The sequence below is a fragment of the Leuciscus leuciscus genome (genome assembly GCF_965113295.1).
Source record: "Leuciscus leuciscus genome assembly, chromosome: 1".
Lineage (NCBI taxonomy): Eukaryota > Metazoa > Chordata > Actinopteri > Cypriniformes > Leuciscidae > Leuciscus > Leuciscus leuciscus.
This window is the reverse complement of record NC_138725.1, coordinates 42714225-42741166: the sequence shown is the minus strand read 5'-3', so window position 1 is coordinate 42741166 and position 26942 is coordinate 42714225. Positions and strand designations below refer to the sequence as shown.

At 36.4% G+C, this 26942-nt stretch overlaps 1 protein-coding gene across 2 annotated transcripts; it reads right to left on the bottom strand.

Annotated features, from left to right (window-relative positions):
- Positions 1-739: 739 nt before the first annotated feature.
- On the bottom strand, positions 740-25119 carry icam3 (intercellular adhesion molecule 3). 2 transcript variants are annotated; one of them, XM_082179859.1, is made up of 9 exons: positions 24848-25119; positions 14450-14734; positions 14020-14349; positions 13191-13433; positions 8048-8362; positions 7692-7931; positions 3286-3600; positions 2927-3169; positions 740-2150 (listed from the first exon to the last, which is right to left on the bottom strand). In XM_082179859.1, the coding sequence occupies exons 1-9, from the start codon at positions 24939-24941 to the stop codon at positions 1930-1932; spliced, it is 2286 nt and encodes a 761-aa protein (XP_082035985.1). In that variant the 5' UTR covers positions 24942-25119; the 3' UTR covers positions 740-1929. The 2 variants fall into 2 exon arrangements, with proteins under 2 accessions (XP_082035985.1, XP_082035986.1); XM_082179860.1 differs by lacking the exons at positions 3286-3600; positions 7692-7931.
- Between the last annotated feature and the right edge of the window lie 1823 nt (positions 25120-26942).

Genomic DNA, 26942 nt, shown 5'->3' with positions numbered 1-26942 from the left:
GGGAGGATCCTCAGCTCAGAACACAGTGGCTAATCGCCAGACAGTCTCATACGCGGTTCTCGTGTAGATGATAGCCTACTTTCACTTCAAACATCAGACTCTCTTATTAAAGTGATACGTCTTACCGACGACAGAATACGATATTTTAGTGGTGAGCATTCACTGTTTGGTTGGCACATCAGACATACCAACGTTATTTTGTCGTAATAAAACATCTCAATGTTGGAACAGTTGATTATCGACGCGTCTGGTCGAATGATTTTTACTCTACGTTGAAATAATAATAAAGTAGCCAACGTTGGTCATATATAGCCTACATTTTGTCAATGTTTGAGGTAAAAAAAAAAAAAAAAAAAAAATAAAAAAAACTAATCAAATAAGAATGCATCTGCAAACACTGCATAGATGCTCTTGTAGCCTATTTTACTGTTACAATTATATATTTTTTTATAGTTTTAATGTATTTGATATAATTTATATATTGTTATAACTTATAACAGCAGAAACAAAGCATAGTGATTGGTTTGTTTTGTTTTCTTCATCTTACACATTCTCATGTCTCATTAAATGTCATAGTTGTGCACAATGAAATAATTCTGTAAATAACAAGAAGCAAATAATCAGAAAAGGCCAAATAGACAGACCGAGGTAAAATACTTTTGTTTAGTTGATAAAAAAACATAATTGTTCAATACACAATAAGATGTTCAATAAGTAAAAAGAGTAAAAAGCACAAATATTGTTTTCTTTTCGATTTTTTTAAACAAATTATATGTTTTCTTAAAATGTTCTCAGCAAATGCATGTACAAATTCAAATCACATACGTCATGTGTTTATAAGGACAGACAGTGTAAATTCCAATAATATCATTTAAACCCCACAAGACAACGAGATTACAGTCTACATGAAACACAGTTCAAACAAAAATGAAAATTCTGTCATCATTTACTCCGCTCTCATGTTTTGTGGAACACAAAAGGTAAAACTTCGAAAAATCTTTGCAAAAAATTTTTTTTCATAAATTTCTACTTCTGTGCTGATAAAATTTTTTTAAAAAAAAACACACACACCATACAGCTTTAGACACGAGGGTGAGGAAATGATGACACTCAGACTTGTCATTTTGAGTTAACTACGCTTTTAACATCATTAAACTGCTCAAGCCATAAAACTGGCACACTTATTTTATGTCCAGCGGTTTGGTTTGGTTTTTTACAGACTATGAGGCCTGAGAGAATCTTCAGAAATACATCAAGATACTTTCCCACAGGTTCAACATGAGAGAAGAGACCTCATAACCCAACTTTCACTTCTTCACAACCACCTCTAAAGTGCGGGATTCTCCAGAAGAACTGAAACTTTAAAGAAATGACAGAGTAAAACACTCAACTATTGTGTTTTTCTCAATATATACTGTATAGCATTTGACAAAACATAATCTGATCAATGTGCCTGGGACATATACAAAAGAATAGTAAAACATGTTATTCCCTTAAACTAGTGTACAAAGCAAATATTAAATCAACCAAGTAATTTCCCTTTGTAGTTGAAGAATGTCAAGAATCTTCAAGATCCTGAAAACGTCCAATGCAGGCATAAGGTCCTTTAACTTGAAATTTATTCAGGTTTTCTTTGTCATCACCTCAACATTTGTTCTGTCAGATATTTTCTGTTGGGCATTTAAACAGCAGATTGCTAAATTGCTAAATGAACTAAAACGTTTATTTCGTGATGCAAATGTCAGTTGATGAAAACTGGATCTAAGAGAGAAGTGAATGCACTAATGCTCCATTAAATAAATATATTGAAGCCATGAAGAGACTAGCCCCAGAACAGAGGCCTAGAGACTTCCAGTGTAAAAAATAAAACCTTGCCCAATGTGGACAGTGGGGCTCGGGGCAGATGCAACAAACCCAGGGATTCATAACCTAAGCAAGGATATTAGACTGAGAGAGTTTCTTCATAGGTATAGAGTTGTCTTTTCCATTCTGTGCTATGTCTCCATTTTGTGGACTAAGCTTGGCATCCTTCAGGTTATAACGGCCCATCTTGGCTGTTTTGTAGTAGATAGAGTAGATGAAGATGAAGATGACAGAGATGAACGCCACTGTGATGGCAACAAGTCCTGCTATTAAGGGCAGGTAATCCTCTGTGTCAAGAGAAATAGAGCACATAAAAAAAAAATCAGTCACAATCCAAGCAAACGAATAACACAGTTAAGAAGAGCTAAATAGGGACCTGAAGAAAACAATATTTGCCTTATAAGAAGCAAACAAGCTAAATGAAAAGGCTGATCATAAGTAAAGTACCAGATATAACACCTAAGCACACAAAATCATGTATAACATTTAAACCATGTGTGTTTATCACCCTAAAACTACAAGAGAAGCTGTATGAAGGAGAAGCCTATGAGTCTGTGTGGCTTAAAAAACTGTAAACACACATCTGTGCTGTACTTCATTTATGTTGTAGGCCTATCTTGATCTCTGCATTTTTACCAATTTCCTAATATTCATTTTATATCAGTATTCGTCTACTTTTTCATATTACTTTTCATTGTATATTACTGTTTAATCGTATGTTGTCTTCGTGAGTTAGAGATAAGGGAATACATCACATGTCGATGTTGTAAACAGTACATTTCCATTGCCTTTGCTTTGGTAAATAACATTTGTTGGATCAAATTACTTAAATCCATTCTGATTCACATTATTTAAAATGTTGGGGGTTTTTTTCATCATGATTTGCTACTATTATTGCATATTTGAACTAGTGTGAGGTGAACATCATAAACATTATTTTTAAAAAGTGTTTGGCCTGATAAAAATTGTACAGTTCCCAACATTCCCATATTTTGATAGGGCAAGAAAGCAGAAGCAGCTGTTGGAAATGTACACTAAAAAATACGCAAACATGCATAGTTACCTTTTAATACCACCTTTACACGTCTGGTGGTGATGCCAACAGAATTGTTTGCAATGCAGTGCAGATCTTTAGGTGTTGATTCTGTAATATTAAGAGTTTCACTATAAACTATATCAGTTGTGCTGAAATTCCAGCTGATTGTTGGTTTTGGGTTTCCCTCGGCTTCACAAACAATCACCATTTCATAGCCTCGAAACACAGGCACTTTGGAAAGCAGTTTGGTCTCATTGATGATCGGTTTAACTGCAGGAAGGAGCAAAAAACAGGTTCCACATGTTAATAATTAAGACCAATATAATACCTGCTAAATAAAGTTTAATGTTTGAAAACATGAGAAGTGGACAAAATATTATACTTACAGTGTACAGTAATGCTCAGAGATTCTGATGTGACTTTAGGAGGAGGTTGAGGTCCTTCTCCCAGTTCCAGCTGTGCTTCACACCAGTATTGAGCTCCATCATCCGTTTTTTTTGGATGGATCTTGAATTTATATGATTTTCTGTCTGAACTATTGGAGGAGTCAGTGATGATAGTTTCATTCACTAGATGCTGTCCTCTGTACAATCTCACAACAACACTCTTAGCCACAGTGTGAAGTGTCCAGTCACACTGGAGTTCATACTCCTCGCCCACTCTCATTGGTCCGTTGTGATTCCCAGTGCTGATGGAAATATCTGGAAATATTTAATATTATTAAATATATAGCAATTATAATAGAGTAACAGAAATGAATCACAAAATTGCATCCCACATACTTATAATAATAATGTTTTTCATTTGCTGAAAAACAAAACAACAAAAAAAACATTACAAATGTGTTTTTAAAAACTTGTCCCTGCTTTAGCTGAGTGCGGTTTAGACACAAGGCTACTTTATATGTAGTTTGTATGTTGCAACTATTGCTCTTTGACCATCAATGACCATTAGCCCTGCTTCAAAGCACAGTCACCATCTTAAGATATAGGCTATTTTCAACACACTGGCCTTTGCTTCCATTCTGTGAAATGGTTAACTTCCTTTTTTGTATTGTGAGCAGTGTGGTATTTCCAGTGTGATGTTCTGGACTTCATGGAGACGTTTTCTATATATCCCTGCGAAAAATGCTTAAACAAGCATGGTCTCGGTTTACACTGGGTAGCCTGGCTAAGCTAGTGTTTAGCTGTACAGACCCAAACCCCTCTAAACTAGCCATAGGAAACCACCTAAGAACAGTAAACCAGCTTAGGTTTAAGATTTTTTTTTTTTTTTTTTTTTTTGCAGGAATCCAAACTCCGTTGTATGCAAGTAGTTGTTGCTGAAGCAAGACTATCATCAGCAAGTTGGGTGATACTTTTGCAAGTCAAAACTAACATGGGAAATGAAGTTAACATTTGAAAGTAGGCTAAAGAAACCACCCTAAAACAAAAACTGTGATGTTTCCCGGTGAATAGCTTCAGGAGCCCTTTTCTACCTTACTGAAAGACTAACTTAAATTGCTAACGGACTACCGTTATGGTTGGCTGTGGTTACTTCCAATGATAACAAAAACACTGTATTTATCTTGTTTGACAACGTAGCCTACTATCGCTATTTAAACAGTGCTACACAAAAGTCTTTTCAGTGGCGACTATTTAATCACCCTTGACGTATTTAATACAGCTTTATCAAGTTTAACACCGAAAACTGTTCTGAATATATATATTTATTTATTTTCCCCTTCAGGATTGGATAGATACAAGATTCGTTATATAAATGTCCTACCATCCAACGCATACCACCGCGACAGCAGATCCAAAATTAGACACGTGAAGAGTATCCGATCGCTCCGCGCCGTCATTTTAGCAGTGTTTGCGCTGTATCGACACTGTTTTTAACCAGCTAACAGTGTTTAATTGTTCAGGCGATAACACAACACAACACACGGACTCGGACCCCTCATTTATCGCAGGAAACCACTGCCCAGTCTGCCCTCGCATAGCTGCCTGCTTTAGTTAATGTTAACCCTCCCCCACACATCTCTATAAAGTGCACGTTTTCCAACTTTATTAATTTGCATCGTCACTTCAAATCGGTTTTTTTGGAAAAGAGAGCGCATTCATCAATTAGAAAAGGCAATGTATGTTTTGAACATCGAAGACTATGTTGAAAAGCCACAACTCTTTACTTCACCCCATTTCCCTCGATTGTCAACATATCCTCGAGCTCAGACGAGGGTGAGTCTGTATAAAAACACCGTTTTGTTGTTTGATATCTCTTATGTGTCACAATCTGAGTCATACTAAGTGATGATGGACCTCGGGCATTTCATGAGTGATCCACAGCATGATGGACATTCGCTGTCAGAATAAGCATATTTAGTATGCAGAAAGGAGAAGCATCTCTGAATACTCAGTAGGCTACTACTCTCATGACATGGTAGGTGAGATAGATTCATACATGTGATGCTAAGAGTAACCAGTGCATCACAAGATAATCAGACTGGCCCCATCAAACAAAATTATGATCTAAGAGCATTTTGCTAATGTTCATATTAACTTACAAAAACGTTATTTCTGAATGTTCTGGGACAATTTAGAATGTTCTTTGAACATATTCTGAAAAAACTAGAATGTTTCAGTAGAAACCTACCATGAACGATGTATGATGTTATAACGTTTCGAGAACATTAAAGACCAGATAACTTTGAACGAACATTCCACACCGTTGAATGTCTGTTCAAAACTTTGAGAGAACCTTGGCAGAATGTTCTGAGAACGTTCGCTGTTGTCTGGTGCAGTGGTCACAAGCGCTGCATCTTTGTGACTGAAGTGTGGCAGTTAACCGAAACAGATCTGTCGTACCAGCAGACAACACTCCACGGGTCGAGCTGAATAGGGTAATCAGTTGTGTTCTTTCTTGTTCACACATTGAAGAAAAGCGTGTGGTTTACAAATAATGAAGCTATAGAATCAAACAAGTGCACAAGGACACTTGCAGTTGTAAAGAGGGCATTTCTATGACAATGTCAACTAAAAACACGCACTTGCATTTGAACAGATGTCAATACAAAGTCCAAGACCACTGCTTTATCAGCCAGCAAAACATAAATCAAAAATATGTGTAGGCTACTCTTGAGGCTTACAAACTGACAGCCAGTTTTGTGCTTTGACCGATGCCATACACACACACACACACCCCTGAAAAATGATTCTGGCTTGATTCCGAATACATCAGCCTGTTTAGAGGCTCATGTATATTTATCATCTTGGCAAGAAACAGAAATGCTTCACTGGTACAGTACTAGTAAGTTAATAGCAAAGCGACAAGTGCCTTATTCCCCTGTGTTTCTCAATAGAAATGAATATGTCAATTTTTGCTAAGATAATAAGCTAATAGAGCTACTGCGGTGACAATATTTTTACACTTAGCATGGTTTTCAAATAAAAAATAGTCAGTGAAAACAGAAAGTTATATATATTTTTTTTTTTTTAACTTTTCTTTAAAAAGGTTTTCTAAAAAAAAAAGTTATTTACATGATGTCATGTGTAAGTTGTGTTTAATAGGACTGATGATGTGAATTCCATAGAAAAATGTTTTATTCCACACAAAGAAATGAGATTCTATTTTCAGGGAGGCTTGAGATAATTTACATCAGTTGGTCACAAAGAAATCCTACAGGTTAGGCACAAGAGATCTCATCTTTAAGCCATCAGCATCTGTTTAAATATGCCCACAACATTACAACATCTAGACTACAGTAACAACTTCAGTGTCTTATATAATAATGTAATAAATATTAGAATGTTCAATGTGGCTGAAACATACAGTGTAAGCATAGTTCCTTTATAAAGCAAACAAGAATCCAATAAAAATCTAACCAGGATTCTCCTCAAATGTTTTATTTGATCAACATCCTTGGACAACAGTGTGAGGATGTGATTGGCAGTTCGATCTAAGGGTGAAGTGAGCAGAACACCGACAGCAGATTGAGTTCCTTCATAGGGACTGTGCTAAGAGTCCATTATGTGTTCTGGGCTTCCTCAAATTATAATGGCCCATCCTGTTTTTTTTGTAGTTGATGTAGTAGATGTAGACGAAGATCACTGCGATGACCAGCACTACAGCAACAATAATGCCTACTATTATGGGCACGTAATTCTCTGTGTCAAAAGAAACAAATATATGAGTAAATCAGCAATTTAGGAAATTATATCCAAGCAAGCAAAACTGGGGATAGATATCAAGCCTGCATAATGCCTCCAACATATCGACGGTCAACAGCTAATCTACATAAAAATCCATGCAGGGCAACTATGGTGACACGATCCACAAGCCATTTCGCTTAAATAGTGTTCCTATAACACATCCTCTGACATTCTGACTGCAAGCAGAGCGTTACAAGAACAACAAACCAAACAAAAGTGCGAATACTTTGTGAAAGGCCAAAACATTAACCACAAAAAAAGCCGTGCTAAAATCTGAAAGCTGTGCCGAAATTGTTTTAAGAAGGATGAATGACATTTGCATTAATCAAAGGCAAAAGACTAAAAGAGGAACTTCAAATGACTTTGCAAAAAATCTATCCTGACAACATCATTTAGACTACTAAATTGTGTGTTTTTTTCTCAATAATTTGCATATTTAATACAACTAAAATAAATATTATGTTTAATATCAGACAAACAAATACAAAAAAAATCATTTAAAAAAACAACCACAGTTGTTTCTGTAGTGTATTACTAAAACTGAAATTGCCAATTAAACTAAGTCACTTAGAATTGAAAATTATACAAAAATACATAGTTACCTTGTACGGACACTTTTACGTATCTGGTGGTGGTGTTAACAGAATTGCTCGCAATGCAGTGCAGATCCTCAGGTGTTGAATCTGTTATAGTAAGAGTTTCACTAACTATATTATTTGTGTTGACACTCCAGCTGATTGTTGGTTTTGGGTTTCCCTCGGCTTCACAAACTATAACCAAGGGATATCCTCGAAACACAGGCACTATGGAGGGCAGTTTGGTCTCATTGATGATCGGTTTAACTGCAGGAAGGAGCAAAAAACAGGTTCCACATGTTAATAATTAAGACCAATATAATACCTGCTAAATAAAGTTTAATGTTTGAAAACATGAGAAGTGGACAAAATATTATACTTACAATGTACAGTAATGCTCAGAGATTCTGATGTGACTTTAGGAGGAGGTTGAGGTCCTTCTCCCAGTTCCAGCTGTGCTTCACACCAGTACTGAGCTCCATCATCTGTTTTTTTTGGATGGATCTTGAATTTATATGATTTTCTGTCTGAACTATTGGAGGAGTCAGTGATGATAGTTGTATTCACTAGATGCTGTCCTCTGTACAATCTCACAACAACACTCTTAGCCACAGTGTGAAGTGTCCAGTCACACTGGAGTTCATACTCCTCGCCCACTCTCATTGGTCCGGTGTGCTTCCCAGTGCTGATGGAAATATCTGGAAAAACATTAAGCAATAATAATAGTAACAAAAATGAATCACAAAATTGCATCCCACCCACATACTTAAAAAAAGTTGTAAAAATAATAATGTTTTTTATTTGCTGAAAAACAAAACAAAAAAACAAAAAAACATTAGAAATGTGTTTTTAAAAACTTGTCCCTGCTTTAGCTGAGTGCTGTTTAGACACAAGGCTACTTTATATGTAGTTTGTATGTTGCAACTATTGCTCTTTGACCATCAATGACCATTAGCCCTGCTTCAAAGCACAGTCACCATCTTAAGATATAGGCTATTTTCAACACACTGGCCTTTGCTTCCATTCTGTGAAATGGTTAACTTCCTTTTTTGTATTGTGAGCAGTGTGGTATTTCCAGTGTGATGTTCTGGACTTCATGGAGACGTTTTCTATATATCCCTGCGAAAAATGCTTAAACAAGCATGGTCTCGGTTTACACTGGGTAGCCTGGCTAAGCTAGTGTTTAGCTGTACAGACCCAAACCCCTCTAAACTAGCCATAGGAAACCACCTAAGAACAGTAAACCAGCTTAGGTTTAAGATTTTTTTTTTTTTTTTTTTTTTGCAGGAATCCAAACTCCGTTGTATGCAAGTAGTTGTTGCTGAAGCAAGACTATCATCAGCAAGTTGGGTGATACTTTTGCAAGTCAAAACTAACATGGGAAATGAAGTTAACATTTGAAAGTAGGCTAAAGAAACCACACTAAAACAAAAACTGATGTTTCCCGGTGAATAGCTTCAGGAGCCCTTTTCTACCTTACTGAAAGACTAACTTAAATTGCTAACGGACTACCGTTATGGTTGGCTGTGGTTACTTCCAATGATAACAAAAACACTGTATTTATCTTGTTTGACAACGTAGCCTACTATCGCTATTTAAACAGTGCTACACAAAAGTCTTTTCAGAGGCGACTATTTAAATCACCCTTGACGTATTTAATACAGCTTTATTCAAGATTCAAGATTCAAGAGTTTTATTGTCATTGGACAGTCTCCTGCCCAACGAAATTTGCAAACAGGGCCACCCAGGTGCAATATAACCATCTACGATAAAAACATATAAAAAGATTAATAAATAAAAATAAAATTAAATAGACAACAGTAGCAGCATCATTGTTAAAAAAAAACATTGACACACGCGTGCAGACACACAACAGAACGGCTGTAAGAGTGCAAAGTCAGTCAGTGGTCTGCTTCATTTAAAGTTCTGACTGCCCAGGGGAAGAAACTATTTCTCAGCCTGTTGGTCTTGCTTTTGAGGGATCTGAACCTCCTCCCTGAGGGCAACATAGTGAACAGGTGATGGTCGGGGTGAAGATGGTCTTTTATGATCGACCTGGCTTTGGTGAGACATCTGGAACTGGCGATGGAGTCCAGGGACGGGAGTAGACAGCCAATCACCCTCTCCGCGGTTCTAGTGACCCTCTGTAGTCTCCTTCTATCATCCAATGAACAGCCAGTGTACCACACAGGGATGGCATACACCAATACACTCTCAATTGTGGCTCGATAGAAGGAGACCAACAGATTGGTCTGCAGCCTGTTCCATCTCAGTACCCTCAAGAAATGGAGGCGCTGCTGGGCCTTTTTGACTAGGGCAGTCGTATTGGCAGCCCACGACAGATCCCTGGAGATGTGGGTGCCGAGGAACTTAAAAGATGACACCCTCTCCACATTGTCACCTTTTATGCAGAGAGCATAATTATCAAGTTTAACACCGAAAACTGTTCTGAATATATATATATATATATATTCCCCTTCAGGATTGGATAGATACAAGATTCGTTATATAAATGTCCTACCATCCAACGCATACCACCGCGACAGCAGATCCAAAATTAGACACGTGAAGAGTATCCGATCGCTCCGCGCCGTCATTTTAGCAGTGTTTGCGCTGTATCGACACTGTTTTTAACCAGCTAACAGTGTTTAATTGTTCAGGCGATAACACAACACAACACACGGACTCGGACCCCTCATTTATCGCAGGAAACCACTGCCCAGTCTGCCCTCGCATAGCTGCCTGCTTTAGTTAATGTTAACCCTCCCCCACACATCTCTATAAAGTGCACGTTTTCCAACTTTATTAATTTGCATCGTCACTTCAAATCGGTTTTTTTGGAAAAGAGAGCGCATTCATCAATTAGAAAAGGCAATGTATGTTTTGAACATCGAAGACTATGTTGAAAAGCCACAACTCTTTACTTCACCCCATTTCCCTCGATTGTCAACATATCCTCGAGCTCAGACGAGGGTGAGTCTGTATAAAAACACCGTTTTGTTGTTTGATATCTCTTATGTGTCACAATCTGAGTCATACTAAGTGATGATGGACCTCGGGCATTTCATGAGTGATCCACAGCATGATGGACATTCGCTGTCAGAATAAGCATATTTAGTATGCAGAAAGGAGAAGCATCTCTGAATACTCAGTAGGCTACTACTCTCATGACATGGTAGGTGAGATAGATTCATACATGTGATGCTAAGAGTAACCAGTGCATCACAAGATAATCAGACTGGCCCCATCAAACAAAATTATGATCTAAGAGCATTTTGCTAATGTTCATATTAACTTACAAAAACGTTATTTCTGAATGTTCTGGGACAATTTAGAATGTTCTTTGAACATATTCTGAAAAAACTAGAATGTTTCAGTAGAAACCTACCATGAACGATGTATGATGTTATAACGTTTCGAGAACATTAAAGACCAGATAACTTTGAACGAACATTCCACACCGTTGAATGTCTGTTCAAAACTTTGAGAGAACCTTGGCAGAATGTTCTGAGAACGTTCGCTGTTGTCTGGTGCAGTGGTCACAAGCGCTGCATCTTTGTGACTGAAGTGTGGCAGTTAACCGAAACAGATCTGTCGTACCAGCAGACAACACTCCACGGGTCGAGCTGAATAGGGTAATCAGTTGTGTTCTTTCTTGTTCACACATTGAAGAAAAGCGTGTGGTTTACAAATAATGAAGCTATAGAATCAAACAAGTGCACAAGGACACTTGCAGTTGTAAAGAGGGCATTTCTATGACAATGTCAACTAAAAACACGCACTTGCATTTGAACAGATGTCAATACAAAGTCCAAGACCACTGCTTTATCAGCCAGCAAAACATAAATCAAAAATATGTGTAGGCTACTCTTGAGGCTTACAAACTGACAGCCAGTTTTGTGCTTTGACCGATGCCATACACACACACACACACCCCTGAAAAATGATTCTGGCTTGATTCCGAATACATCAGCCTGTTTAGAGGCTCATGTATATTTATCATCTTGGCAAGAAACAGAAATGCTTCACTGGTACAGTACTAGTAAGTTAATAGCAAAGCGACAAGTGCCTTATTCCCCTGTGTTTCTCAATAGAAATGACTATGGCCATTTTTGCTAAGATAATAAGCTAATAGAGCGACTGTGGTGACAGGATTTTTACACTTAGCATGGTTTTCAAATAAAAAATAGTCAGTGAAAACAGAAAGTAATATATATTTATTTTATTTTTTCTAAAAAAAAAAGTTATTTACATGATGTCATGTGTAAGTTGTGTTTAATAGGACTGATGATGTGAATTCCATAGAAGAAAATTGTATTCCACACAAAGAAATGAGATTCTATTTTCAGGGAGGCTTGAGATAATTTACATCAGTTGGTCACAAAGAAATCCTACAGGTTAGGCACAAGAGATCTCATCTTTAAGCCATCAGCATCTGTTTAAATATGCCCACAACATTACAACATCTAGACTACAGTAACAACTTCAGTGTCTTATATAATAATGTAATAAATATTAGAATGTTCAATGTGGCTGAAACATACAGTGTAAGCATAGTTCCTTTATAAAGCAAACAAGAATCCAATAAAAATCTAACCAGGATTCTCCTCAAATGTTTTATTTGATCAACATCCTTGGACAACAGTGTGAGGATGTGATTGGCAGTTCGATCTAAGGGTGAAGTGAGCAGAACACCGACAGCAGATTGAGTTCCTTCATAGGGACTGTGCTAAGAGTCCATTATGTGTTCTGGGCTTCCTCAAATTATAATGGCCAATCCTGTTTTTTTTGTAGTTGATGTAGTAGATGTAGACGAAGATCACTGCGATGACCAGCACTACAGCAACAATAATGCCTACTATTATGGGCACGTAATTCTCTGTGTCAAAAGAAACAAATATATGAGTAAATCAGCAATTTAGGAAATTATATCCAAGCAAGCAAAACTGGGGATAGATATCAAGCCTGCATAATGCCTCCAACATATCGACGGTCAACAGCTAATCTACATAAAAATCCATGCAGGGCAACTATGGTGACACGATCCACAAGCCATTTCGCTTAAATAGTGTTCCTATAACACATCCTCTGACATTCTGACTGCAAGCAGAGCGTTACAAGAACAACAAACCAAACAAAAGTGCGAATACTTTGTGAAAGGCCAAAACATTAACCACAAAAAAAGCCGTGCTAAAATCTGAAAGCTGTGCCGAAATTGTTTTAAGAAGGATGAATGACATTTGCATTAATCAAAGGCAAAAGACTAAAAGAGGAACTTCAAATGACTTTGCAAAAAATCTATCCTGACAACATCATTTAGACTACTAAATTGTGTGTTTTTTTCTCAATAATTTGCATATTTAATACAACTAAAATAAATATTATGTTTAATATCAGACAAACAAATACAAAAAAATTCATTTTAAAAAACAACCACAGTTGTTTCTGTAGTGTATTACTAAAACTGAAATTGCCAATTAAACTAAGTCACTTAGAATTGAAAATTATACAAAAATACATAGTTACCTTGTACGGACACTTTTACGTATCTGGTGGTGGTGTTAACAGAATTGCTCGCAATGCAGTGCAGATCCTCAGGTGTTGAATCTGTTATAGTAAGAGTTTCACTATAAACTATATCAGTTGTGCTGAGATTCCAGCTGATTGCTGGTTTTGGGTTTCCCTCGGCTTCACAAACAATCACCACTGGATATCCTCGAAACACAGGCACTATGGAGGGCAGTTTGGTCTCATTGATGATCGGTTTAACTGCAGGAAGGAGTTATAGAAAAACAGTTTAAGAGGTGTTTCTCCTACATAAACGATAATTGTCTTATGTTAAAGTCCCTGTGAACCGGAAGTCGCAACCAACTTTTCTCCAAAAGTTGTGATATATTTCCAAGTGAAACGGAATATTGAATATAGGGTGGGGTTTTACTTTAGCGCACCTCCTCTCCATCCCTCGCTCATAGAAAACTGATGGTTGGAGGAGAGTGGTTAAAGGATATTCAAGCCAAGTTGTCAAACTGACGTCATCAGAGAAGGAACGCCATTCCAGAGTGGAAGCAAATGTTCAGAATTTTATTAAAGATTACCACGACAAACACTTCTTTTTTTTTCTGTGTATTAATTTGCACAGATTAATTGTTCACCACAAGACTAGTAATGTGCGCTTCAACAAAACTACTCAAATCTAGAAATTTGACAAGAAAAAGTTACATACTGCATCCAATCCCTATCATCACACAACTTGACACTGTGTCACATGCTACAACCATTAAATGTCTGCTTGATTTGGACTTTACAACAGATATTCTTAAAAGATTAATAATAGAAACTGACGGATCTTACTTACAATATACAGTAATGCTGAGAGCATTTGATGGGGCTGTTGGAGGAGGTTGAGGTCCTTCTTCTCCCAGTTCCAGCTTTGCTTCACACCAGTACTGAGCTCCATCATCAGCTCTGGACGGACGGATCAGGAGTTTAGATGTTTTACTGACTGGAGTCTTGATGGTGTCAGTGAAGATGGTTTGATCCACCTGAGTCTCTCCTTTGTACCAGTTGACAGTGAGATTCTGAACAGGAGCCACATTGAGAACGTCACACTGGAGCTCATACTGGTTTCCCTCCATCATTGGTCCGTTGTGATTCACAGTGCTGATGGACACACTGTCTGGAGTCTCTGTGGAGGAAGATTTGCACACTGATATCTGCAGTCATCAATGTACATTAGATATTTCTGAGAAGGAAAATATAACAATATCAATAACAGAGAAACTCACTGTAAATAGTCACTGGGAGATTCACTGAACACTGTGGTGTCTTATTAGAGTTTGTGTCGTTTATGTAGTTCATGAAGCAGGATGGCTCTATGTCCCATTCTCTCAGTTCTGACACTCTCCATGTGATCAGACTGTTTCTGGTCATGGGCACTGGTCCCTCACTGGATTCCCATCCCATTCCTTTATGCGGGACAGAAGTGCTGCAGTCGACTGAAACAGAACCGCCGTACCTCACAACAACTCTCTGTGGGTTGAGCTGAACTGGACATCCATCAGCATGTGTACCTGTTAAACACATCGTAGAGAAGGCTGTGATTTACAGTATTTTAAACACTGTTGTAACAAGCAAGTGGTGAATCAAAACTCACAGAAGTAATCTGCACACAGAATAGCAAAAATGCAGGATTTTTTCACTTGACTAGACAAACTGCACAAAATCACAAAGTACCTTTTTTATCGCCTAATATTTATGTCAGGAGTAGAAGATTCCCCCCTTCTATGTAAAGCGCTTTGAGGTCTCAGAAAAAGCGCTATATAAATGTAACGAATTATTATTATTATGTATTCATGTATGCACAGTGCTAAAATTCCCAAATCTGGAAAAGTAAACTGTCTAGTATTCAGTCACACTGTAAGAATATTTCTATATGGCTCTGGGTTTGACCATAGACTGTAAAAAAAGATGGACGACGCCCCTTCACTCTCTTCCATTGGTGAGAAGTGAAGCCGCCAGTGCCACTTACAGATCACTGGTTACTCTGTCTTTATCAGTTCTTAAGAAACTTCAAATTTCTCCTGATATTTGGAAGTTTAAAAATGACTTGTTAAAGAATGATAGATTTTACCAACAAGTGTTGGCTCTTATTGAGGAGACTGATAAGTTAGATATGTCTAATTTAAATAAATGGGAATGGTTCAAATTTAAGTTTAAACAAATAGCAACTGATACAGGTACATTTTTATCAGCGAGGAGAAAACAGAAACAAAGGGAATTGATTGGAGAAACAAACTCTTTGTTAGTTAATATACAAGAATCACCAGAAAATTCAGCAAAATTACAGTCACTGCAATCTCAACTATTAGTTGTATTCAGAAAAAGCAAATGGAGCTTATATTCGATCGAGAGCGCGATGGATTGAGGAGGGAGAAAAAAAGTTCATCATATTTTTTTTTTGGCCTTGAAAAACAAAGACAAACAAAGAAAAATATTAGCAAGCTTAAGATTAATGAAATTATACCAGATGATCAAAAAATTATTCAAAATGAAATTTAGCTTTTCTATTCTAACCTTTATAAATCCAATTATAATAAAGCCGATTGTGATTCTTTATTTGGGAATATAAGAAATCAAATACATAAACTGAAAGAGGAAGACAAAGTCTTAATTGATGATGAGTTGACCTTAGAGGAAATGGATATAGCTTTTTAAAACAAATGAGTAATTGTAAATCACCAGGTATTGGTGGTTTATCTACTGAATTTTTTTAACATTTTTGGAAAGATATTCGGAAATTATTATATAATGCATTTTTAGGAAGAAAGTTTATCACCTACTATGAAAACAGGTTTAATAACCTTGCTACCTAAACCTAAAAAACAGTTGTTATTATTAGATAATTGGAGACCAATAACTCTGTTATGTACAGATTATAATTTACTTGAAAAAACTTGCCCTGGTGTATGCTGCTAATCATCTTAAATTGGTACTTGGGAAACTTGTAGAGGAATATCAATCAGCATTCATCAAGGGAAGATATATTCAAAACCATACACTCTAAAAACTCCTGGGTTAAAAAGGGACCAACTAATTTATGGGTTATTTCAACTCAGAAAATTGGGTTATGCTTTTTGACCCAAATTCTGGGTTAAATACCTGACCCAAATGTTGGGTTTAAAAAACCCAACATCTGGGTAGAAATAACCCAAAAATTAGTTGATCCTTTTTTAACCCAGGAGTTGGGTCAAAAATAACCTAACTTGGGTCACTATCCCAGTATGCCTTATTTCAGAAAATAAAACTTTGTTTTACATTATATTACACACTTCAATAGAAATTGAAATAAAAATAAAAATCTATAAGAAAAAACACACACTGGGACATGTTTATTTTCATATTTATTTTAGGTCACACTGTAATAACAATATTAGAAATAAAAAATAGAAAAATAAACAACAATTCTCAGAAGAGCCTCAGGAATTTAAGCCTGGGGCCAACTTTGGGGACAGATTTTTGATGGTGTCCTCATCAAAGAGAAGAAATGCCTCCTCATCTATCTGAAAGACAGAAAACAAGACAACATGAGTATTGTTAATAAGTCGAGACAATTGTGAACCACTCACCAGACACTCTTTCATTATCAAGCTAACAAATAATCACTTTTAAGGGAATGCAGTGGCTTTTTTTTTTTTTTTTTTTACATGGCCCAAATTGCTAGTTAACTAATGTGGTTCTTTTGCAGCATTAACATTACCCATTTTGTGTGAATGACATATTTTCTTTCATTAAAAAGTGTAATGACAGCCCATTCTTATGCATAACAGCTTAAAAACAAGGCACAATAATCTTTTAGGGTTGTACATACCCCACTGTCGAAGAAGTTGTGACTTTCACAAAATCTTGCACTGACACATTTAAGTCTTATTTAAAAAAAAAATTAGGTATAGAGAGATGATATAAGGGCAATAAGAGTAAAATGCTCACCTCTAAAATTCTATGTCAGCTCAGACAGCTGCCACTCAGTTAGCTTATCGGCGACAAAACTGTCCATTCAAAATGACCTGGAGAAAACATAGCAATATAGAGGTTAGCAACAATTTGAAGACTTGACCCGCTTCTTTAACTCTCACTACTTCAGCCACCAGAGCACTGTATATTATGATAAGCACGGCACAGCTGGTAAACATAACTCAACTATTGTGTTGCCTCGTCGCTCTGTAGCCGCGGCTATGGGGCTCGCACACCGGACGAGAAGCGCCGCGTCGCGTCTAGGACAACTCGAGGTATCGCTCACAGGACGTGCACTCTCTCAAGGGGCTCGCACACCGGACGCGAAGCGCAGCGCCGCGTCTTTAAAATTCGAACACATTATTCTCTATGAGTGTAACGGACACACACACCGCCGGTCTGTCCGCGGCACCCAGCAACGGCTCAGGACCGTGTTCAAAATCGCGTCCGGGGTGCGATAACGTTACCTCGAGTTGTCCTAAGTTAGATGTTGTCGTGATAGCTGCGGCTACATGCCAACCACAGAATTACCACGGCTAACGCTAGTCTCAACGTAGCAACGTATTTTTTTTTTTTTTGCAAATGGTGCTAAACTAGCAACAGGGACATGGACACAGAAAAGTTAACATTACATCAACACTGAAAATACTCTCTTACCTTGAATATAGATGAAGTTGCACCGATGAAGCACAGGCCAAAACGGATCGAGCGCGAAGCGACGGTTATTTCAAACGACTGTTGTGAGAAAATTCCAGAACAACTGCGAGAGAGAGAGAGAGAGAGAGAGAGAGAGAGAGAGAGAGAAACCCTATAACCCAGAACATGGGTTACTCTTTGAAAAATAACCCAGAAACCCAAACAACCCATGAATTGGGTCAAAATATTAGCCCTATAACCCAGAAAATGATTACTCTCTGAAAAAATAACCCATAATTTTAACCCAACACAAATAACCCAGAAAATGGGTTGAAGAAATAACCCAGGAGTTTTTAGAATGTATTAGACTACACTGTAAAAAAAAATTACATCCCCCAAGTCAAAAATTTCAAGTGACTGATAACATCTACATTTTTCAATTAGTCTGACGTATTATTTCTCATTGAGCCAATGTTAACAGACTATTGCAACAAGAATTTCACTTTGGCCAATTGAAAAATGTAGATGTTATCGGTCACTTGAAATTTTTTGATTTGGGAGGGTTAGAAATTTTTTACAGTGTAATCTTGAATATGATCAACTATCAATCACTGATACAATCTGAAAGCCTCATTTTGTTTTTAGATTTTTTAAAAGCATTCGACACAGTAGAGCATGAATTTATTATATTTACGACGCGTAGAATGTTTGGTTTTGGGGAAGGGTTTTGCAAGGTTATTAAAATATTCTAAAACAACATTTATAGTTATATATCCCTTAATCCAGGCATGACTCCTAGAATTGACATTTTGCGTGGAATTAGACATGGCTGTCCAATCACTCCAAAAATATGCACTCAAATGTTAGCTTATTTAGATGTCAACCATCCTCAATTAAAAGGAATAACCATTTCTGATTATGAATATTGAATTAGTCAACTTGCTGATGATACACTAATATTTTTAAAAGACAAATCTATAGTTAAAAAAGCTCTGAATATTATTTCAGTTTTTTCTGGAGCATCAATGCCTAAATTAAAAAAAAAAATTTCATGAAGAAAATATAGAATCCATTCCTGTTCAATCTGAAGTGAAATACTTAGGTTTAAAAATTTTTAAAGAAATTCATATGAGAGAATTAGTAAATATAGAAGAGAGAATTGATAGTATGAAAAAATCCCTTAATCATTGGTTTATGAGAGATCTGTCTATTATGGGCAGAATAATCTTGACCAAAGCAGAAGGCATATAATAGGCCTATCTAAACTTATTTACCCATGTTACTCTCTTTATGTTTCTCCTCAACTGATAAAAAAGGTAAACTCTATTTTGTTTAATTTTATATGGAAAAACAAAACTCATTGTATTAAAAAATCTCAGATGATTAAAGAATAGAAAAATGGATATGGAAGTAAAATAATGTCAAATGTTTTTGAAATAAAAAGCCTGTTGAATTGCACTACTTGAAAAAAAATAGGCATTGCATTAACCATGCTTGCATTTTAATGCATTGTATTTTTAGTGCTTACATTTTTATGGGCTGAAATTCAACATGGTTGAATATTTAAGCTGTGAATATTTCAATTAAAAATATTTCAAACACCTTTTCATTATTAAAAATTCAATAATCCATATTCACCTTTCATATTTCACTTCCAAAATATTCAAACTGTTTAAAAATACAACCAATAATATTCAACAGGCAATTTTCGGTCCATTTTATTTCGCTTTGCAAATTCGCTTCCACAAATTCAGTGGTTCAAATTCGACAGTAAATTCAACATTGACGTCCAGGAACTGCAGGAAAAGCAGTAGATTGCCGAGCATACTCTCCATCTGCTGTTAGTCTACCTCACCAGCAGATGGTGCAAAAGCGCGTGTTGAAGACCAGCAACAGTTAGAACAAGTCATTCATTCATAAAACTCATTTACAGCAATGTAAGTGTATTTGTGATTATTATGACGGCTGTTTTATGTTAAATTCAGTGTCTTCACGGTTACTTTTCCTGTATAGCCTACATGCATCTTTCTCTACCGTGAACGAGATTATAATGTTATTCCCCGATGCGGATATACAGATCCAATGTTACATTTTTGAGGTTGACATATATTTCTCTTGGTTGTTTAGTTGCCTTAACTTTATATTGTGGCGATGTGCTGCATGCAGGCTATTAGGGTTTCCCTCAATACTTCAGGATTCCCCTGCTGGACATATACAACGCTTAACGGAGCTTAATGGACTACAGTGATGTAAAAGACCAAACTCGCAGGCAAGCAGATGGACTCAGAATAACGCGCAAAGCTTAATGCTGAGCGTTTCCCAGTGATAGACTGGCATATGGCTTTATGTTGGACATTCGCACATTTAGGGACCGTCTCTAAAGTGTATACGACTTTGGTATACACGTTTCTAACTCCGATAGCATTTGAATAGAACGACTTACAGTCATAAAACCTACTGTAAAGTGTTCATTTAGTGTCAGGCATAATGCGCACCCTATGGATTTTTGATATTTATTTAAATAAATTTAAGTTTGCTATTGAAGTTAGAAACGTGTATGCCAATGTTGTATGCAACTTTAGAGACGGTCCCTAAATGTGCGAATGTCCAATGTCAAGCCAATTTTTACATTTAGTCATTTAGCAGACGCTTTTATCCAAAGCGATTTACAGTTAAACTAACAATAGGAGGACAATATGCAAGTGCTGTGACAGTTTAAGCTAATGCAATACACGTATGCATACTATATGTATGTGTTGATTTTATGCCAGTATATCACGAAACGCTCAGCATGAAACTTTGCGCGTTAAGTTCATATTCTGAGTCCATCTTCTTGCCTGTAGCCTATATAATAGCCTACAGCCTACTTCCCTAATAAGGTGCAAGATTGGTCTTTCATATCACTATCAACGGAAGGGAAATCCTTGAGTATGAGGTATTGAGGGAAACCGATTATAATCCTGTTCATGGTAGAGAAAGCTGATGACATGTAGAATACACAGGGAAAGTAACAATGAAGTTATTGAATGAAACATAAACACAGCTTTTGTGTGTTTATCATCTTTTCCGCATATACTGACACATAATCATTTTCATTTTATGAATGAATGTCTTCGTCAACAAAGCGCTTTTGCACCATCTGATGGTGAGGTCGACTAACAGCAGATGGAGAGTATGCTCGGCAATCTACTGCTTTTCCTGCAGTTCCTGGACGTCAATGTTGAATTTACTGTCGAATTTGAACCACTGAATTTGTGGAAGCGAATTTGCAAAGCGAAATAAAATGGACCGAAAATTGCCTGTTGAATATTATTGGTTGTATTTTTAAACAGTTTGAATATTTTGGAAGTGAAATATGAAAGGTGAATATGGATTATTGAATTTTTAATAATGAAAAGGTGTTTGAAATGTTTTTAATTGAAATATTCACAGATTAAATATTCAACCATGTTGAATTTCAGCCCATAAAAATGTAAGCACTAAAAATACAATGCATTAAAATGCAAGCATGGTTAATGCAATGCCTATTTTTTTTCAAGTAGTGCAATTCAACAGGCTTTTTATTTCAAAAACATTTGACATTATTCTACTTCCATAAATGGAGGTCTGAAAGCCTCTGAATTTGAATCAATGGTTGGACTACTTAAACTGAATTGGATTAAAATGTATTTAGCACAGACTAAATCAATGTGGTTTCATATACTAAAGGCTGTATTCGAGCAAGTTGGAGGATTAGATTTTTTGCTGAAATGTGATTTTGAGGTTTCCAAATGGCCAAACCCTTTCGCACGTACGATCACACCGGTGTGATCAGTCTAGGCTGGTCCCTGGAGGCGATATTCTTTCCCCCAGGATGGTAGGGGAAGGAAGACTCATGAATATTCATTGAGGAAGTCATCCCTGATTGGTCTGATGATCTACCCCTAACCCCACCCCTAAACCTACCCGTCACTGGGGTCTTATAACCTCCCTAACCCCGCCCCTAAACCTACCCGTCACTGGGGTTAAGACCAATCAGGGATGACTTCCCTAATGAATATTCATGAGTCTTCCCCTACCATCCTGGGAAAAAAAATGTTGCTCCCTGGAGCGTACGATCACACCGGTGTGATTAGTCAGTGCATGACGTGATCAACTGCTAAATTCAAATGTGCTTTCGCGCGTTGGCTGGCGCTGAGCCAGAGACAGGCGCGCTCAGAGCTGTCATATATCACAACTTTTCATTGTTTTCAACCACATAATGTTTATTTTAGGTTTCAGACATATAAGTAAAAAAAAAAAAAACTATACATTTAGAGTTTGTAAAATACACACTGATGTCAAAGGAAGAGACAATAATAATCTTTTCCATTATAATTAGACACGTTTTATTCATATCAGATACACATTGTGTAAGTAACTTTAAAGTTTACTCTATTCTTCTCCCAGTTCACCAGCCACTTACTTTTATGTATTTCGGGAGAAGTGGATGAATTCACGTGTTGTAAATCCAACAGATCCGATTCTCTGAACTGCGTCTGCGGCACAAACTAAGATGGCGGCGCCCATCGCGCATACAGCTCAACTAACGCGATTGTTATAAAGGTGTTTAAACAACAAAACACTTCCACTTGCATATATTTGACAATCGGAATATCAGATATTTCATGCCATATCTAACACATTTGTGAATATTTTGAATAAAAAAGGAAAAATGACATAAAAGCAGATCATCATTCATTCAGCTCTGTTGTTGCTGCGGCGTGTCACGTGACAAGCAATGACGCGTTACCATGGAAACCATAAAGTGACACGTTCTAAATAACGGTCCCCTTGAAAAACTCACGCTGGGGTCAGCCAGAATATTTTAAATTTACGTGTGAAAGGGTTAAGCTTTCAAAATTCCACAAACAGATTTTGTACTACTGGAAAATTATATTCACCCAAAATGATTCACTGCATTGTTCCACATTGTGGAATAACAGAACCATGTCCATGACAATAAACAGAAAGACAGTATTCAAAAAAAGAGTGGTGAAACAGGTCAAATTATTCAGCATAATGCATTCATGGAGAAATTTGAGATAAAACGTTCCTTTAGAGAATTTAATACATTGTGCAAAGCCATCCCTCTTGCTTTAAAACAACTAATACAAAACAGTCTTACATATTCAAAGATATCTGTTAAACTGCCCGAGTTAAAAATTGGAGAAGTATATATTGGAGACAAAAAAAATTATCACAAAGTAATAGGTATGTATTAAAATGTAAGTTATTTTCAGATTTCAATAAACCTTCAAAATTAAAACTATTTGAAAATGAAATATTTAAAAACAAATTCTATAATTACCTTAAATGGCCAATTCTACCTAAAATGAAGGATATTCAGTTTAGGATTATTAATAATGTGTATCCTGCTGCTGAAGTTTTATGCAAAATATTCCATTTTGAGGTAGATCCTTGTGTTTTTTGTTTAGAAGAGCCTGAAACCATTGATCATTTAATTCTGGCAGGATCTTTTCAGTTGGTTAAATATTGATATCAACAGTGATATTCCATCACTAAATTTGTTTCAGGTTTTGGTTTATGCAGATGGTCTTTCTAAAAAGTTGTCATACATTTTAAACATTATTATTACAATGGGTAAATATCATGTACACAAAAGTAAGTGGAATAACAGTAAACCCTCTTTAAATTACTTTAAAAATGAATGTAAAAAATACTTAGAATCTTTAAAACACTTATCCAAGGATAATCAAACCCTTGGAGAATTGTATAAATCCATGTATGAGTCTCTTTCCTTTTAAGTTTGGTAAGATTTTATACCTGTATTTATTTTTCTTTCCTTGCACCCCCTTTAAAATGGTTAAAGAATGTTTGTTTTGTTTGTTGTTATTGTATGTGATATACACACATGGACATTTATGATGGAGATATGAAAAGTGTATATTTTGTAATAGGCATTTTATTGTTCCCTATTTGGTTTTGTAAATTGATATTGTTCAATAAAAAAAATCAATTGTTCAATACATTTAAAAAAAAAATTACAAATCAAAACAGTTCAGTTTTAATAAAATAAAATAAAAGTAAAATAACGTGATCATCAAACATTAAACAGCAGGGACGTGCAGAGAGTTCCTCAGGAGGCAGGGGCTCAAATGAATGTAAAAAAGGGGCATATATATATATATATATATATATATATGGACACTACTATTTTTTTATGTTTTTGAAAGAAGCCTTTTATGCTCCATAAAATATACTTAAAAAATACTTGAACATTACTTAAGTAGGCTATAGGCTACTTCATAAAATGAACTTCAAGTAGCCTATAGCCTACTTCTTTTTCGTAAGGGTCTGATTGGCTGTGATATTATATATATATATAGGCTATCTATCGTTCATCAGCTGGACAAAATTCCAACGATATAATTTCTTTGTGCCGTTATCGATATACCGGTATCTGTGTGCTTTGCAATTCTTTAATATTGAGAACGATTTTTAAAACTACATCTTTATCGTTATCTTTATAGTTATCGTCCATGCAGTGAACGGGTTTTTGTGAAATATCTTGTTATAGAATTCTTACAGTATCATTCACAGTGTTGGCAGCTTGGGTCTACTGACAAAAAAAGCCTGCATTTCTGGGAACATCAAAAAAACAAAAGCGCTCTAAAGAAAACTTTTTGTAAAGACGTTATTGCGCCCTCATCTGGTAGGTTTACAGATGATGACGAGCCGTTATTCAAACGCAGAATAATCCAACGACTTTTACTCGGGGTGTAAAGACGTAAAAAGTAGGTCCATTTTGTTAAACGCATAGCCTATACGATTTTTTTTCTTCTTTTTTTCTTTCACAAGTCTTTAAAGGTTCAAAGCTTCAAACGTACTTGTGCTCCAAACACCAATCTCTTGTTTTCCCCTAACGATACGCATTTGACTGATGAAGTAACGTTAGCCTAGCCTACAGCACTTTCTTGGGTTGAACCGGTGTCATAGCCTACAAAACATTCAACCTAATAAGCGACACATTTATTCTCGAAAACAATTACACTTACCTGTAACTAGTGAGAAGTACAGAAAACAGCATCCGATTAGCCACATATAGAAAATCCGAAAAGATGTGGAGAGAAAAAACGCTCCTTTCTTCATTTTAAAATAATGTTAAACTTTAGAAATGAGATGTCTTCCCCTGTGGTAGATCTGCGTTCTTCGCCAAGTGGGTGAGTACAAATGAAAGTGACTGACCTGACCACGTGTTTGGTCAGCGGAACAGAACTGCCCTTCCCCTGTGTGAGGAAGATTACTGGAATGCCCCGTGTTAGTAAGGGAATTGCTTCGTTCTTACTAATTCATAGCTAAGTAGCCTAACTAACTTATCTATCTCTCCTTAACATTTCACTTCCACTTTGTACTGCAGTGTAAACACACACACACACACACACACACACACACACACACACACACACACACACACACACACACACACGTTCACAATGACCCTTAGTGACATAATAATGGAATTTACCGAGAGTTCATTAACAATGACCCATAGTGACATCATAATGGAATTTACCAAGAGTTCCCATGCAGTCTTTATTTTTATAGTCTCCTAATAGTCCAGGCGTTTTAGGGAAAAAGGGTGAACAAATTGCAACAGAATCAAACCCTATTTATGTAAGAAAGAGAATGTATAGGCGTATGAATAGGATATATTTGGGTCTTTTTCGGAACTTTCCCCTAATGGGATTCTTCGGGGCTTTTTTTTCTCAGGACATTTGGAGGATACAAAATCAGTTGAGTTTGATTCTGTTGCAGTTTGTTCACGGTTGACCCCCATTTTGGCTTAAAACGCCTGGACTATAAGTAGCCTACTTGTTTCAGTATGTTGGCATCCTACAAGTTCAGAACTCTATTAAATTAGGATAATATTTGTTAATTTTATCCTGCAAATTAATATTCCCAAATAATATTGTTGTAAAAGCTCTCTGGTATACAAGTGAACACAAAAACACACTGACATGCATTCAGCTTATCTCATATGATGTGACAACATGTCCCACCAATACCTTAACATGTAAAAAAATGACTTTCAAGAAAGAAAGAAAAATCCCTGAAAAATATTTATTGGAGTAAAAAAGCATGATAACTACCCTTGGTCTCCCTGTTATTAGGAATTCGAAAGGAAACTGGGTAGAGAGATCCATTTAATGACAATATTGAGCTGGCAATTTTGTTCAAGTGTTAATAAATGTTGAGATTTACATAGTATGTTTGCGCATGCAATGTTCTTTAAATCAGTGTTGGCCAGACATACGGTTGCTGCAGTGTTTGTTGATCCATTGGCCACCTGTTTTGATTTATCTAAATTAAAAAAATTAAAGCAGACTAATAATTATTATTATTATAAGTTCTGATTCATTTCAGTGGGTGTATAAAAAGTACAACTGCGCCCCACAAGCATCCGGAAAGGAAAGAAAGTTGTTGGGATCCTGATAAGAAGTCAGGAAGCACTAAAGAATCTGAGATTGAGAGCTTGGGGTATCGAGTTCCCAGGGAAGAACAGAGATCCCTGTCTTCTCAGTGGACTGGAGCACTTCACATTTAGGTAAATGCACTGTATCTTTTATCTTTTTTTTCATTAACATGTTTATGATAATAATGTCAATATGACATTTTTCTTAAGATTAAAATGTGTTGGTGAAAAAAAAACCTCATTCTAATGAGACTTCTGTTCTGAAGAGACTTGCAGCATAACATTGTTTATTTCTTTGATGTCAGGGAGAGGAGGGCTTTATAGTCTGGGGGGAGAGAGAATGGAATGTGTTGAAACTGCAGGATAGATAGCAGATCTACCAAGAGAGAATTCCTTTCAGTTTATAAGCAATAGCACACTATAGCGAGAGAGGTGAAATTCTGAATAAAGGCAACTATATATTCAGTGGTGTGACTTATATTTAGATACAATATTACAGTTATTTAGTCTATTTCTACTCTGTCAGTGTAGATACTTCTAAAAACAGAAGAAACGTTTCATCTCCTATCAAAACACTAGTCACATAAGCTGCTTCCCAATTCAGACACTGCATCCTACAAAGCCTGTATTCAAAGGCCGGTTGCGTCACATCAGTGTGATGAAGGCTATCCCAATTC